General features: G+C 35.5%; 1 protein-coding gene across 1 annotated transcript; it reads left to right on the forward strand.

The window, feature by feature from the left end:
* Positions 1 to 3,130: 3,130 nt before the first annotated feature.
* Positions 3,131 to 14,324, forward strand: LOC123559448 (uncharacterized). The gene is made up of 5 exons (XM_053532799.1): positions 3,131 to 3,235; positions 8,430 to 8,618; positions 9,039 to 9,151; positions 10,959 to 11,088; positions 12,008 to 14,324. The coding sequence occupies exons 1-5, from the start codon at positions 3,187 to 3,189 to the stop codon at positions 12,271 to 12,273; spliced, it is 747 nt and encodes a 248-aa protein (XP_053388774.1). The 5' UTR covers positions 3,131 to 3,186; the 3' UTR covers positions 12,274 to 14,324.
* Positions 14,325 to 14,330: the final 6 nt, after the last annotated feature.

Consider the following 14,330-nt stretch of genomic DNA (forward strand, 5'->3'; position numbering starts at 1 on the left):
AAAATGCACGTTCGTTTCGCAATCTCTTCACTTAGTAATTCCAATTTTGTTGCCTGTTTTCAGCATTTTCAGCATTGCCTCATACGCAACCCAAAGAGCACCGTTCCGTTGTTCATTGTTTACTAGTTTCAACCAGTATTTTCTGTTTAATACTTGCAGGTGTCTACCCGTCTCTCCGTATATCCCAAGCTGCTAGTTGATAAATTAACATTCAGTACTCGCTCAATAAACTTATGATGCACACGTCCAATGAATTCTGATATTAAAATCCCCAGATCTCGGCACTGTTACAAAAAATGGATTTAACGTATGCATCAAACAGATTGAATTTAATGTTTACTGGTATTTCTATGCCTTTTGTTATAGAGAATAAGCTGTTAATTGATTTTATAGCCGTTGATGCTAAAGCGTCAGTGCCGGGCCTCGCTGAGCCGTTACTGCTTAGTACATATCCAAGATAATTGAACGAGTCAACAATATCTATTTCATTGTCATTATATGACCACTTTTCATCATCACATAATCGACCATTGCCTTTGAATGCTATAATTTTGGGTTTCTCCACAGTAACAGTTAATCTTCACATAACGCAATAGTCATGCAGACAATGTAAATGAGACTGTAGCCCTTTAGATAAGACGGATCATGGTATTGATACAGAAATATGTACGCTTGTTGTTGAGTGGCTGTGGACAGTTTCGCATTTTTTCAATAAAATAGGTAGATGTACATTTAAGGTCATTAAAGGCCTTTATATTCAATTGGTTATTTATTGTGTTTTATAGAAATAAGGATTCCTGTGTACGAGTAATTATTGTGTAAGTCTGAAAAAATAGAAACGGTCACTCCGGGTCCATGCAGATTCAGCTACAATTTGCGGAAAAGGTAAACTTTTCTTCCCACCAATTATTTCGTTTGGTCAAGGTGTGCAATGTAGGCCATTTTTGTCTCAAAATTTAGTGTTATTGAACTGGAGTTTTACTCGTTTTTATCACAGAAACAACGTAATTGGCACTTTGAAAATGTCACGTGATGAAGTGTTGAATATATGCAAAACACCCACTTAACACTTCCCAGGTATTTCTGAAAATTGGATTTTAATGGCACTGGTATCAACGCAGATTCGTGGAATTTCCAAATTTTATATCCCTTACCCCCATAACTGACTCGGTATTGCTAAGGCAGATCAGTGGAACAGACTACAAATGGAACCAGTTTCAATTCCGGTTATGATCTTGCCCCTAGTGGTAGAATAAATACCAAAATAGAGTTACTATTTTGAAAAGATAAATACGATTTATATAACAAATACGCAAATTGATTTGTCGGATAGCTTTTATGTTAATCTTATTATTCTGTAAGCTTGTAATTACGAATGATCATGTCTTAATCATGGTCTTGCAATCTCATCAGCAGTAATAGTTATCAACATTTAACAGTAAACCATCAAAAACATGGCCAAAGTGAGATATTGATATCTCCTTCAACTGCGTCCAGCTGTGCGGAGCGTATCTCAGTTACTCACTTCAATGACGTACACTTGACCATTGACCTGTTTATGTGAGAAAATTGCCACGAGTCGCGACTCAGTCTACTGGTTCTAAGTGGAATTCTGTTGAAATCTGGCATGAAACCAACAAAACGAAGAGGGTTTGTGAATGTATCTGACTTTAATGGTGGTACTTCATAGGTTGGTATTACTGATATCAATAATCTGCAATGAGTCCCTTGCTGTCAGCACTTTCAGTGCTTTAATTTTTGTCGTAATTGAGCGCGCTTTAAAACGAAAGTAGGGTGTTTATTCTGCGGATCGCTTTCTGAAACGCTGCAATATGAGGGTACCTGACTTCAGTTGACTTGCATTTCACTGCATACTATTCAACACCCCTTTTTCTTTCCGTCTGCTGGTAGCAAATGTATGGATTGGAAAACAGATCTACGAAGGAGTGAAAATTTAGAAACTGTAGCATCTAACTGTAGCAAATTGATCTGAAGTAGCTGAATATTATATGAAACAAAGGACAATTTCTTTTATTGGTATACAGCCATAAATCGAGATGTCGCGAGTTAGTTCCTAGTGCGCGGCGTATTCCGTGTTGACTTAATATTAAAACAATGTTTAAAAACAGTAAACTCTGGAAATAGTTTCTACTGTTACATGTATAACTGAAACAACAGAATGCCGTAAGTAAATTAAACAGAACGATATATGTTTGCCCAATTGAAAACTACTAGATTGTAATTGATAAATATACTTCTGCGTTCACAGTGTTAATTTTTAATTTATAAATATCTTTAGCAACAAACAGAAAAGTAGGGAATGCAAAAGTTCTATATTCGTTTTCCAAGGGCAATGTCCGATGAAATACATGTATCTCGTATGACAACGTGAAGTATATATCCAATTGCCGTGACATCTGGATTGTTCCACTTCTGTACAACATCATAACCATGTGAGTTGATTAGCAATTGTAAACTTAAGCAGTTTATAGACTCAACTGAAGAAGTAAATTAAAGTCAATACAATGTAGGAATATCTATAACAACTGTAAACTGCATTTCATATGATTTAATCTAAAAACGTTTAATATAGACATCTTGTATGAGTGGGCGAAGAAAATTATCTTTCCCGACACCGGTTATTGATATCGTAAACCACCACTTATCCAATAAACTTGAAGTAAAGTTCAACAAATAAATTGTTTGTTTCATCTGTGATCACTGCCGCCTGTTTTACATGCATTAAATTATACTTCATCTCTTTAATCTTTGTAATTATTTCAAACAAGATGTCCGGCCACATATTAAGAAGAAATAAAGTAAGAGCCTTGAATCGAATCACTGGAAAGTCTACAGAAGCATTTAAAAGCCTATGGTATCTGGACATATGTTGCGTTTTCTCAAGATAGTTGTGCGTTTCTTTGACTAAGTCTTTACTATTTCTATCTTCTGTATAAAACAGGACAAATGTATCCGTCAGTGCGAAGCTTTACAGCATAAAGAAATAAACCCAATAATTTTGTTTTGGCGAAAGTCCTTTCTAACCGCCAAAACCACTAGTGCACTTACAGTGGACAAAACATCCGTAACGCTTAAAATTTCACAATACTTGCTTTTAAACTTCCTTGATATGTCGTTTTACTATCCTACTTGATATTCAAACGAAATAAATGCAGTGTGATAAACATGGAGATGTATATATATTTTCCTTTGGTCTATTTTTCATTTATCCAAGGTAATGGTTTTAATCAATTGATATAATTTTAATATTTACCTGCAAATGTTTTGTACAGAAAGAAAAATATACTCTTAACCTGCTAACTAAATTAACTCTGATAAGAACGATATTGTAGGCATACTTAAAATGGACATGATATCTTGTATTCAATAATTATTGTAATTTAGAGGTATGTATTGGTGTATTTATTAAACCATGCTGACTGAGATGTAAATCAGATTTTTGTTTTCTAGGATTACATATATTGTTAACAAGGAAACTATTATTGTGCGAATGTATCTTATGTAAAATATGTCTTTAGTATATTTTAGTAAAGACAGGCAAAGCCGACTGCAACATTGTCAGTTATTCTCGTAGACAAAATATGATTGTGTCGTCTTGAGCATTATCCACAAACCTTTCGATTTTACGATTTTGTTAATTTAATTTGACCAAATAAAACACTTTTTACACAAGTTATTTCATGCGACCAGTGTTTAGACAATTGTTTGTTGTATTGTTATAGCATATAAGGGGCCGACGCATAAAGTCCGGGAAGAAAAGACGTATATCTGGATTGATAATCTTCCACTTTTTAGCCCACCATCATCATGATGGTGAGCTATTCAAATCACTCAAATCACTCAAATCACTCTGCGTCCGTGGTCCGTCCGTCATTCCGTCCGTCCGTCCGTTAACAATTTCTCGATATCGCATCTCCTCAGAAACTACTGGGGGGATTTTGACCAAACTTTGTCAGAATGTTGTATTGGTACCCTAGTTGTGTCCCCCCCTGAAAATCAGACTGGTTTAACAATTGTTTAGTGAGTTATGGCCCTTTGTTTATTTCTATAAATAACATAGATTTATATAGGGAAAAACCACAGAGCCTAGGGCTTTGATATTTGGTATGAAGCATCATCTAGTGGTCCTCTACCAAGATGATTCAAATTCTTTCCCTGGGGTCTAATATGGCCCCGCCCCAGGGGTCACATAATTTATATAGACTTATATAGGGAAAAACTTTTAAAAACCTCTTATTCAAAACCACAGGGCCTAGGGCTTTGATATTTTGTATGTGACATCATGTAGTGGTCTTCCACTAAGACTGTTCAAATTATCCCCCTAGGGTCAAATATGGCCCCGCCCCGGGGCTCACATGGTTTACATAGACTTATATAGGGAAAAACTTTTAAAATCTTCTTGTCCAAACCACAAAGCCTAGGGCTTTGGCATTTGTAATGTTCTCTAATCTTTGGCATGGTTCATGTAGACTTATATAGGGAAAAGCTTTTAAAATCTTCTTGTCAATAACCTACAACATTCAAATTTGGACCACATGTATGGTTTTGAGTGGCAAGATGAACCTTGACATGAGTTGACCTTGATTTTGACCTAGTGACCTACTTTCACATTTCTGTAGCTACAGCCTTCAAATTTGGACCACATGCATAGTTTTGTGCACTGAAAAAAACTTTGACCTTGACATTGACCTAGTGATCTACTTTCACAATTTTGAAGGTACAAGCTTCAAATTTGGACCACATGCATAGTTCTGTGTTCCGAAATGAAATTTGAACTTGATTTTGACCTAGTGACCTACTTTCACATTTCTCGAGCTACAGTCTTCAAATTTGGACCACTTGCATAGTTTTGTGTACAGAAATGAACTTTGACCTTAAGATTGACCTAGTGACCTACTTTCACATTTCTGTAGCTACAGGCTTCCAATTTAGACCACATGCATAGGATTGTGAACCGAAACAAACTTTAACCTTGACATTGACCTAGTGACCTACTTTCACATTTTTGAAGGTACAGGCTTCAGATTTGGACCACATGCATAGTTCTGTGTTCCGAAATAAAATTTGACATTTATTTTGACCTAGTGACCTACTTTCACATTTCTCGAGCTACAGCCTTCAAATTTGGATTACTTGCATAGTTTTGTGTACCGAAATGAAATTTGACCTTAAAATTGACCTAGTGACCTACTTTCACATTTCTGTAACTACAGGCTTCAAATTTAGATCACATGCATAGGATTGTGTACCGAAACAAACTTTGACCTTGACATTGACCTAGTGACCTACTTTCACATTTTTGAAGATACAGGCTTTAAATTTTGACCACATGCATAGATTTGTGTTCTGAAGTGTAATTTAACCTTGATTTTGACCTAGTGACCTACTTTCACATTTCTCAAGCTACAGCCTTCAAATTTGGACCACTTGCATAGTTTTGTGTACCGAAATAAACTTTGAATTTAAGATTGACCTAGTGACCTACTTTCAAATTTCTCAAACTACAGCCTTCAAACTTGATGCACATGCATAGTTTTGAGTACAAAGAACTTTGTCCTTGAAATTGATCTAGTGACCTACTTTCACATTTCTCAAGCTACAGCTTTCGAATTTGGACCACATGCACAGTGTTGTGTACGGAAATGAAATTTGACCTTGAGCTAGTCAATAAGTCTTGAAATTTTGAACACTCAAAAATGGCACATAGGTGGGCGCCAAGATCACTCTGTGATCTCTTGTTTAATTATCAATATAATAATGTGCATGTGAATGTCGAGTGCAGGTCCGAACTTTTTGGCCTTATAGGTAGCTATGCTAACGGCTATCCTAGCATCTGCAAGACTTAGTTATACTCCAGCAAGAACAATTGCTTTCAAGCAAATTGCTTACATCTTTCTGGATTTAATACAAGAAAAGAGCAGTCTTTTGTGATATAACTTATAATAAAGAGTAGATTGGTAGAGAAAGGGAAAAGAAGAAAATTCAGATGATCGTATAAATCTTTTTGAAATTTAAGTCTCATATAATTAAGACTTGCGTTTCAACCGACAACAGGTCCGTCCGATCCACTTTAGCCTTTTATAAATACTGCTGACATAATTGCGAGATTCTAAAATGGTCTGAAGTCTAAGTCTGAGACAAAATGCGTTATTAAGAGAATGTAAGGGATGGGGAGGGGTGTGAACTCGTTGTAAACACTCCGAAATCTACGGTGTTCCGTTTGGACAATCTTGACGTTTTATTTAATACTAAACCGCGATGCACGATGGTACGATGACAAAAATGCAATGGCGCGATGGCACGATGATGAAACAACGATGGTACGATGGAGGAAACGCGATGGCACGATGACGAAATCGCGATAATGCAATGGTACGATGGTGAAATGTCGATGTAATATCGCGTTTTCATCATCATACCATTGCGTTTTCACCATCGTGCCATCGCGTTTTCATCATCGTACCATCGCGTTTTCACCATCGTACCATCGCGTTTACACCATCGTGCCGTCGCGTTATCACCATCGTACCATCGCGTTTTCACCATCGTGCCATCGCGTTATCACCATCGTACCATCGCGGTTTCACCATCGTACTGTCGCGTTTTCACCATTGTACCATCGCGTTTTCACCATCGTACCATCGCCGTCCGGTTAGAATTGCGTAGTTCCGTGCACTTGTATTTTAAGATAGATGAATGTATCTCAATGTAGTTTATGAGAAGAAATTTACCATTTAGATTCTGCTGTTTTGCAAATGTTTTACAAAATGTTCAGTGCTCAGTTCATTAAAACTGTGTAAAATCTTCAAAGCCACATCCTTTGTATTTTATGAATGCATGAAAGTAAATGAAAAGTTGGATGCAATAGTCACATGGTATTATTCAAACTCAGCTTATTCTTGTTAGGATGTAGAAGGTACATAGTGCAATGTGAAAATGAGATTGTATCAAGCCTATATTTTACTGACACAAATACTGTACCACTGCGCATGACCACCGGAAGGCGATGGTACGAAGGTGAAAATACAATGGTACGATGATGATAACGCAATAGTATGATGGTGAAAACGCGATGACACGATGGCGAAAACGCGATGGTGAAAACGCGATGGTACGATGGTGATAATGCGATGGTACGATGATGAAAACGCAATGGCACGATGGTGAAAACGCGATAGTACGATGATGATAACGCGATGTTACGATGATACGATAGTGAAAACGCGATGGTACGATGATGAAAACGCGATATTACATCGACATTTCACCATCGTGCCATCGCATCATCGCGATTTCATCATCGTGCCATCGCGTTTTAACCATCGTACCATCGTTGTTTCATCATCGTGCCATCGCACTATCGCGTTTTCGCCATCGTACCATCGTACATTGCGGTTTAGGATTCAATAAAACGTCGCGATTGTCCAAACGGAACACCGTAGAAATCAGCTACTGTTACAGCTGCTTATGCAGAATACTACATGTATGTATTGTATACCCTCGGTGTAGGAGCATGGCCAGAGTAGCAGTGAATGTAGGAACGGCAAACTCTACCCCGGTAAATGTTGATATTTAAACGCTAAATTATTCATTTCGGTGAGTTTTGAGAGAAAGAAAACTCTGTTAAAAGCTGAAGTTTCCAAAGTATTTGTGCCGCTTTACCTTAGAAAATAATCATATTCTCAAAAATTCTAGAAATATTCTAAACTGAAAACATTTCTTTATACATCAATGAATATGGTCATGTTATTTTAAGAAAATGATAAAACATGTCTGTAGTAGAATGTTGTTGTGGTGATGCGGGTAATTGAAAATAAAATCGTCAGTTCCTCTAGGTTTCAGTTTTATAATGACGAATTAGTATGAGTAAACTGTATAGGTATACTTCACTATTATATAATTTTAATATGGTATATTCAAATGCATTTTAAAAGCAATTGATATAACTATACATATATAAAATGTCATGCTATCAGGTTTAAGTCCTACACGAATCTCTTTGTTACTAAGCATTCAAGAGTTTGCAATAAAAATGTATCTATCATTTGCTCAAGATTTGAGCCGCGCCATGAGAAAACCAACATATTGGCTTTGCGACCAGCATGGATCCAGACCAACCTGCGCATCCGCGCAGTTTTATCAGGATCCATGCTGTGCGCTAACAGTTTCTCTAATTCCAATAGGCTTTGAAAGTGAACAGCATGGATCCTGACCAGGCTGTGCGGATGCGCAGGCTGGTCTGGATCCATGCTGGTCGCAAACCCACTATGTTGGTTTTCTCATGGCACGGCTCATTTATTAAAGAGGCATGAAACGCATTGATACATAGCTAGACAGAAACATTTTTGCTGAATACCCGGTAGCTCTCATAAAATCTATTCTTAACATTTGTTTTTTTATTCTGGTAGATTCCTGGTGTTACTTTATTTCAAAGTCAACTGCACCATGGACAGAAGAACACACTGAGTGTAAAATGGCGACACCTACAATACTGTATGAGAGACTTAAACTTAATGTAACTATTGATGCACCGATTATCTCGAATCGTGACGTATGGGTAGGATACTACGAGTATATGGCCTTATTCGATTACATTGGTAATATTTCGAATACGTTCGATTTAATTATGTTTTTAATTACGTTCAATTCATTTGTATATTATTATGTATACACATGCGTGCTAGATGGTCAAGTGATAGTCCCTGTCCACACACTGGTAATCTCCGAGATGCTTTTGAGTGTCTCCCATGTAATAGAGAGGTCTGTAGTGGTTCTTCCCAGGAAAGACGGCTTCGCGAGTATCAATGCTATACTCCGGGCACGTTAAAAGAACCAGACTGTATGATTAGTAAAGGTGAAATAATACTGATCTGTATTTCTTATGCCTACATATACGTAAAGATGTATATTGCCGTTTGCATTGTGTAAGCATATAAGCTAAGACTCTAATTTGTATAATATTTTGTTTATTTATTTCAAAATATTGTTATTATTAAAAATATAATTCTCTACAAAAGGTTGTATTAAAACTCAAAACGCTACAGCAACTATACACCTTGGTAACTCAACACAAGGGCGATGCTATTCGGCATGCTCATACTCACGATACATTGGGCTACAGCAACGTAAGGTAAAGTGCAATTTCTACTACAAGTATCTGTTTCGGTAATTTAAATGTACCGGTAAAAATACTTATAAAAATAGATATGATGAAATCTGATATAAATTATTGAATTGTTGGTAAAATGTCCAGAAAGCATGTCTATGTAACGAACTCGTAATTAGCTATCAAAGTATATATAATAGCAATTTCAAAGACTTTAGAAAAGCATATCATTCATATTTAAGGGAAGTAAAGCTCTCAAACTTAATCCTATGGCCAAAATATACATGTACCAGTAAATTTTAAATTCTGATCTAAGGATAAAATAGAAAATGATGTTTTACAGATAATTTTCAGTGGTACATTTAGGCATATATCAAAATAAAGTCACGGACTGTCTTTAAATAAATTAGATTTTAATGGATACTAATTGTTATATAAAGTCTACATTTTATATAGAGTGTTCAAAAACGATAATTCAATTTAAGATTCTTATCACATCGGCCCGATGTCGTGAAATGATGTTGTTAAATTATGTTTTGTAAGTTAAGTCCTTAGTGTTTATATAAAAACAGAATCCAGTGGAATATCAGAACATCAGTATGTTTAATATACTTCCGATAACGCTTTTTATTATACCTCATGTAAACCACCTAATGCAAAGTCCCTATTTTCTCAAAATGAACTAATTTTAATGTCTCTCACGCCGATCCTCGTTTTTGAGTAATCCCCGTTTAATAACTTTAATAGCACCTGCGCAGAGGTGTCATTTGCGCATCGCACTCAATGGAGTTTCAGTGGATTGCATATAGACTTTTCATCGTCCGCGTTGTTTGTTATTTTTCGGGTTGACAATATGAATAACACCCTCACTTCCATGTGTTATTTATATTATATATTCATTAAAATATTGTGATGATGAAGGGGTGTATATTCAAGCTATTGGACTTGGCTAAGGTGATATCTACTTAGGTGAATATCACCTAGGTCAGGTCCGCAGACTCGGACATTTACCGATATCATCAAATAGTAAGTATTTTATTTTATGATTACACTGAAAAATGTGTGATAAGTATCTGCTATCTATAAACCGTAAATTGCTCATATGAAAACATGTTAACAGACAGTCAGATAGTTTGTATTAATTACTCATTTAAAAGGTTCTCGGAAGATCTTGTGTTAAAAAGATAAAAATATCTAGCGTAGCGCGTGCATTTACTTTGAAGAATAGCTTCTCTGTCAACCTTTTAAGAAAACCACTTTGGTGAATATTACTTTTTATTGGCCGACTAGCCGCTGAGATAAGAGGACTTTATGAGTCATAACATGATAAACACTTAATGTATATTGATGAAGTGAATATCCAACAATTTTGGATCTAACCTAAGTGATATTTCATTCTATGACTACACTAAAACAGAGTAGTCATGGTTATTGTCATGGTTATTTGTCCTACAATAAAGTTAATGCTGAATTGTTCTTCATAAGAAATAATGTTTAATAATCGTTCCTGTTCTACTAAAACAACCTTATGTACTAAAATAGCAAAAAAAATCTTACAGATATCTTCCATCCCTATTCATGTCATAATATGCACATTTGATTTCCATGTGAAATATATTTTTAGTAAAGCGTGGTTCAAGTTTTTACATAGATACCACTTTTTGCGGTGAATATCACGTTCAATGGACCTCCATGAGACCAGCACACACACACGCACACGCACGCATACACACACACACACACACGCACACACACACGCACACACACACATATATAGTCTAACGGCTTACCCTAAAAAGTTATAGAAACTAAAATTTTAAATACATAACAGTGCTATTGTTTTGACACGGAACCTGGCAAAAACATCACCGAACAAGGATGCAATGAAACCTGTGACGACATGTCTCAAACTGTGTGCGGCGGAAAGGACCATATATCACTGTACAGAATAAGTACTAACGGTAAAGATTGTTGAATACATTTTCATTGAATGTAATTCTTCTAATAGTTAACGTCCTTCATAGGACAAACTAGGAGTTTTTTTCTAAGTATTGATGAGGTTGTAAAGTATATCTAACAGGAACTACCTGTTTAAATTTAATATTTAATATTAATGTTTCACATGTTGTAAAACATGGTAAAACAAGAAAACATCTATTGATTTCAATACTGAAAGTGTTCTGAGAGTGTTGTTAAAGATAACAAAAATCTTACTTCGAACTGGATACTACTCTGTTCCATTTAAACTGATGAGGAAAGTGTATTTGTGATCATGAAAAACGAACATTGTAATAAAATATCTGTCTGTAAAATATCATGCTTTGTTACTTGTGTTCCAGTGGACGACTAGAATATAGCATTGAATTATAGCTGAAATATCAAAGTGAAAATACCAAAAATTATCTCAATTGTACAGAAGTAAAGACAGATGCCGTTGATATAAAATTCCTGTAAATAAATGGAAATTCTTGTTTTAAATATACTGAAATAAAAACAAAGATATAATATCTTTAACATCATGAAAATATATGCATCTTTCAATTAAATAATAGAAATTATAAATCTACTAGAACTATAAAACACTGTCACGATGTTGCGAAAAGCGCTGTGTTGTGTGATAGTTTGCTAAAACCAAAGATTTTATAAGAAAAATGTTCGAAAGTGTTCAACTGTTTTGCTGTTGGACATTCAGTACTTCCATATCAGTGAGCCGAATCCTAGAACAAGACACATATAAATATGCTTAATGTAACGGAATTAAAGTTATTTTACCTACAAAACCGTATAACTTTAATAGAAGTTCTCTTTAAGTTACACTCTTTCAGTTTCTTATTTTAAACTGGAACTGCAGGCCCAATATAAATTCTTCTTTCTCTTCAGATACGGATATCATTCCAAAAAGAGGAGAGCACAAATGCCTTCAGATAGATTTAAGAGACGGAGCGAAATATAACTGGAGAGACTGTAGAAATGAAATGTGGGCTTCATGTTTATCAGGTTACTGTTTATTTCCGCAACGTATTATATTTTACAGGTTCATGAATTTTCCCCGTTATGTTGATATTTTATCACTACACTCAAGTCTGTTGCGGATAATTGCTTCAATCCACCACTTGTCATCACAGACTAGCACTGCAAACGTTTAAATTTAACATTCCAATGTAGTTTTATTCTAATGGTAGCCTTTGCAAGTTTTGTACGTGTAATACTTTTGTTCGTTTGACTGAGATTTCCTAATATAAAATACAATGCTGAAAGACTTCAAATGAGATAGCCCGTCAGTAACCCAGGCCTCCTTTGACAAGAAGCTGTAGACCTTTTGCAATGATTATTAGTGAGATAAAGTAAAAGTACTTGCTTTAATACTCGGCGTAAATGTCAAAGGAGTCTTCAATTGATTTAAGGTTATGCTGCACGTTCGGATCATTTTTTTTTACAATGTAGAATTTTATTAAACCCTGATTTTTTTCAGAACTATAAAACTGTACTTAGAACATCAGGTAAATAAAATTTGGTTGTGTACTTGATTTCTTGCTAGATTGATTTTAAAAAAAATACTTGGACCTAAAACAAGTCTTCAAAATTGGAGTCTATGGTAAAAACATAATTTTTTATGACATTTTCGCGAACAGAACTTTTTTTCGCAAGGTAGATTGTAATGAAACATCTCACAGTTAAAAAACTACCATAGGATTTATAATAAACAAAATTTCTGGCCCGTGTGCTTGTTTGTAAGATATTTGCCCATTTCGAATCGATTTTAAGACATTGTTTGAAATTATTTAACGTGTCAAACTTTTTAATATCACTTTTTATCTCTAGAAAGCTAGTAACGTCGCATTTTAACAAGTTTACTCACAGGTTTCCATTAAATCATAAAAGTGGTTCATGTATATATGCCGAATCATTGTTTTCTTCAACGTTACCCGGATAAATGACGTTACACCAGAACATCCTGTTTATCAAACTTGCAGAATACCTTAAAGTAGCTAACGGTAGGGACACTTGTAAGTCTTTACAGCTGTTTTTCAAAGTTGTCATCAGCCCTTGTCTTTTGTTAACCGGAAGGCAGTTCTTATGTAATATGGCTAGAGTATCTATGACATGTGTTAAATAATAGTGACTTCAGGACGCGCAATTATGCTATTGCAATTATGCAAAAACGCTAGTATAAGCAAGCAAAACAATAAAGCTAACATTAAGATATGAACCTGTATGAAACTGTCACCCTCTCCCCAAACCCCCACAAGTTAACTTTTATCAACATTGAAAATAAATACAACAGTGTCATTCTGAATACAAAAGCAAGGGAGACAGCAACGTTTGATATTTCGCAAAAACAGTTACAAAACAAAACAACCAGTAACTGCTCCATCGAACAAGAGACACGGGAAAGCAGACTAGAGTTCGGAATCTATCCTTATTACTGTATAGAAGTGTTTGTAGTTTCAATTAATTCCAACACATGATTGCTGAGATACCAATTTACTTTTAGCGGTTTACCTAGACAATGCCTTTACTGTGTGAAAAAGCACAATAGTAGTAATGCAATGTATTTACTGTATGACAGATCATCATAGTGAAGAAGTGTATAAAGTTTGTTTCAGTGAATACTGAAATACTATCTCATGCAACAACTTATCCAAACGTTAATAAGTCGAAAATTGGTCATACCCTTGTGAACAAGCCAAAAAGAGTTATGTAATCTATATATGCATGTCATGCCATCACAGCGAACAAGTACCATTTCCTAAAGCGGTTACTGAGATATAAGCTTACCTGCAAGAAACTTTTGGGAAACGGACGCCGACAATGACTTGGGCGTCGGAAAGAATGAGTGCAACTGCTATACTTATGTGCTCTGTTATGCAGTGATAAGTTTTTCTATCATCTTACCGCGAAGAGAGTTTCATTACCTAGAAGCAGAAGCAGTGTACGTAAAGTTCCGACAGACAAACACCACGGTTCTAATATAAAGCACAACGAATGAAACAGCGTCTCGGGATCATGGAGTTCTAGCCGGTCTGTACATTTCTATCATGTCCCTAATATAGGCTTCAAAGGACTAAGATTGTTTTAATGGTAACAACAACGGGTGTAAAACGATTATGAATAGAATAATGTGAGCCGCCTTTTTGAGATATAATACAGTATGTCCAATCTGCTATTTGGAACACCAACCGACAAAGCGTCACAGTAGTTT

The sequence above is a fragment of the Mercenaria mercenaria genome, unplaced genomic scaffold, assembly GCF_021730395.1.
Source record: "Mercenaria mercenaria strain notata unplaced genomic scaffold, MADL_Memer_1 contig_1785, whole genome shotgun sequence".
Taxonomy (NCBI): domain Eukaryota; kingdom Metazoa; phylum Mollusca; class Bivalvia; order Venerida; family Veneridae; genus Mercenaria; species Mercenaria mercenaria.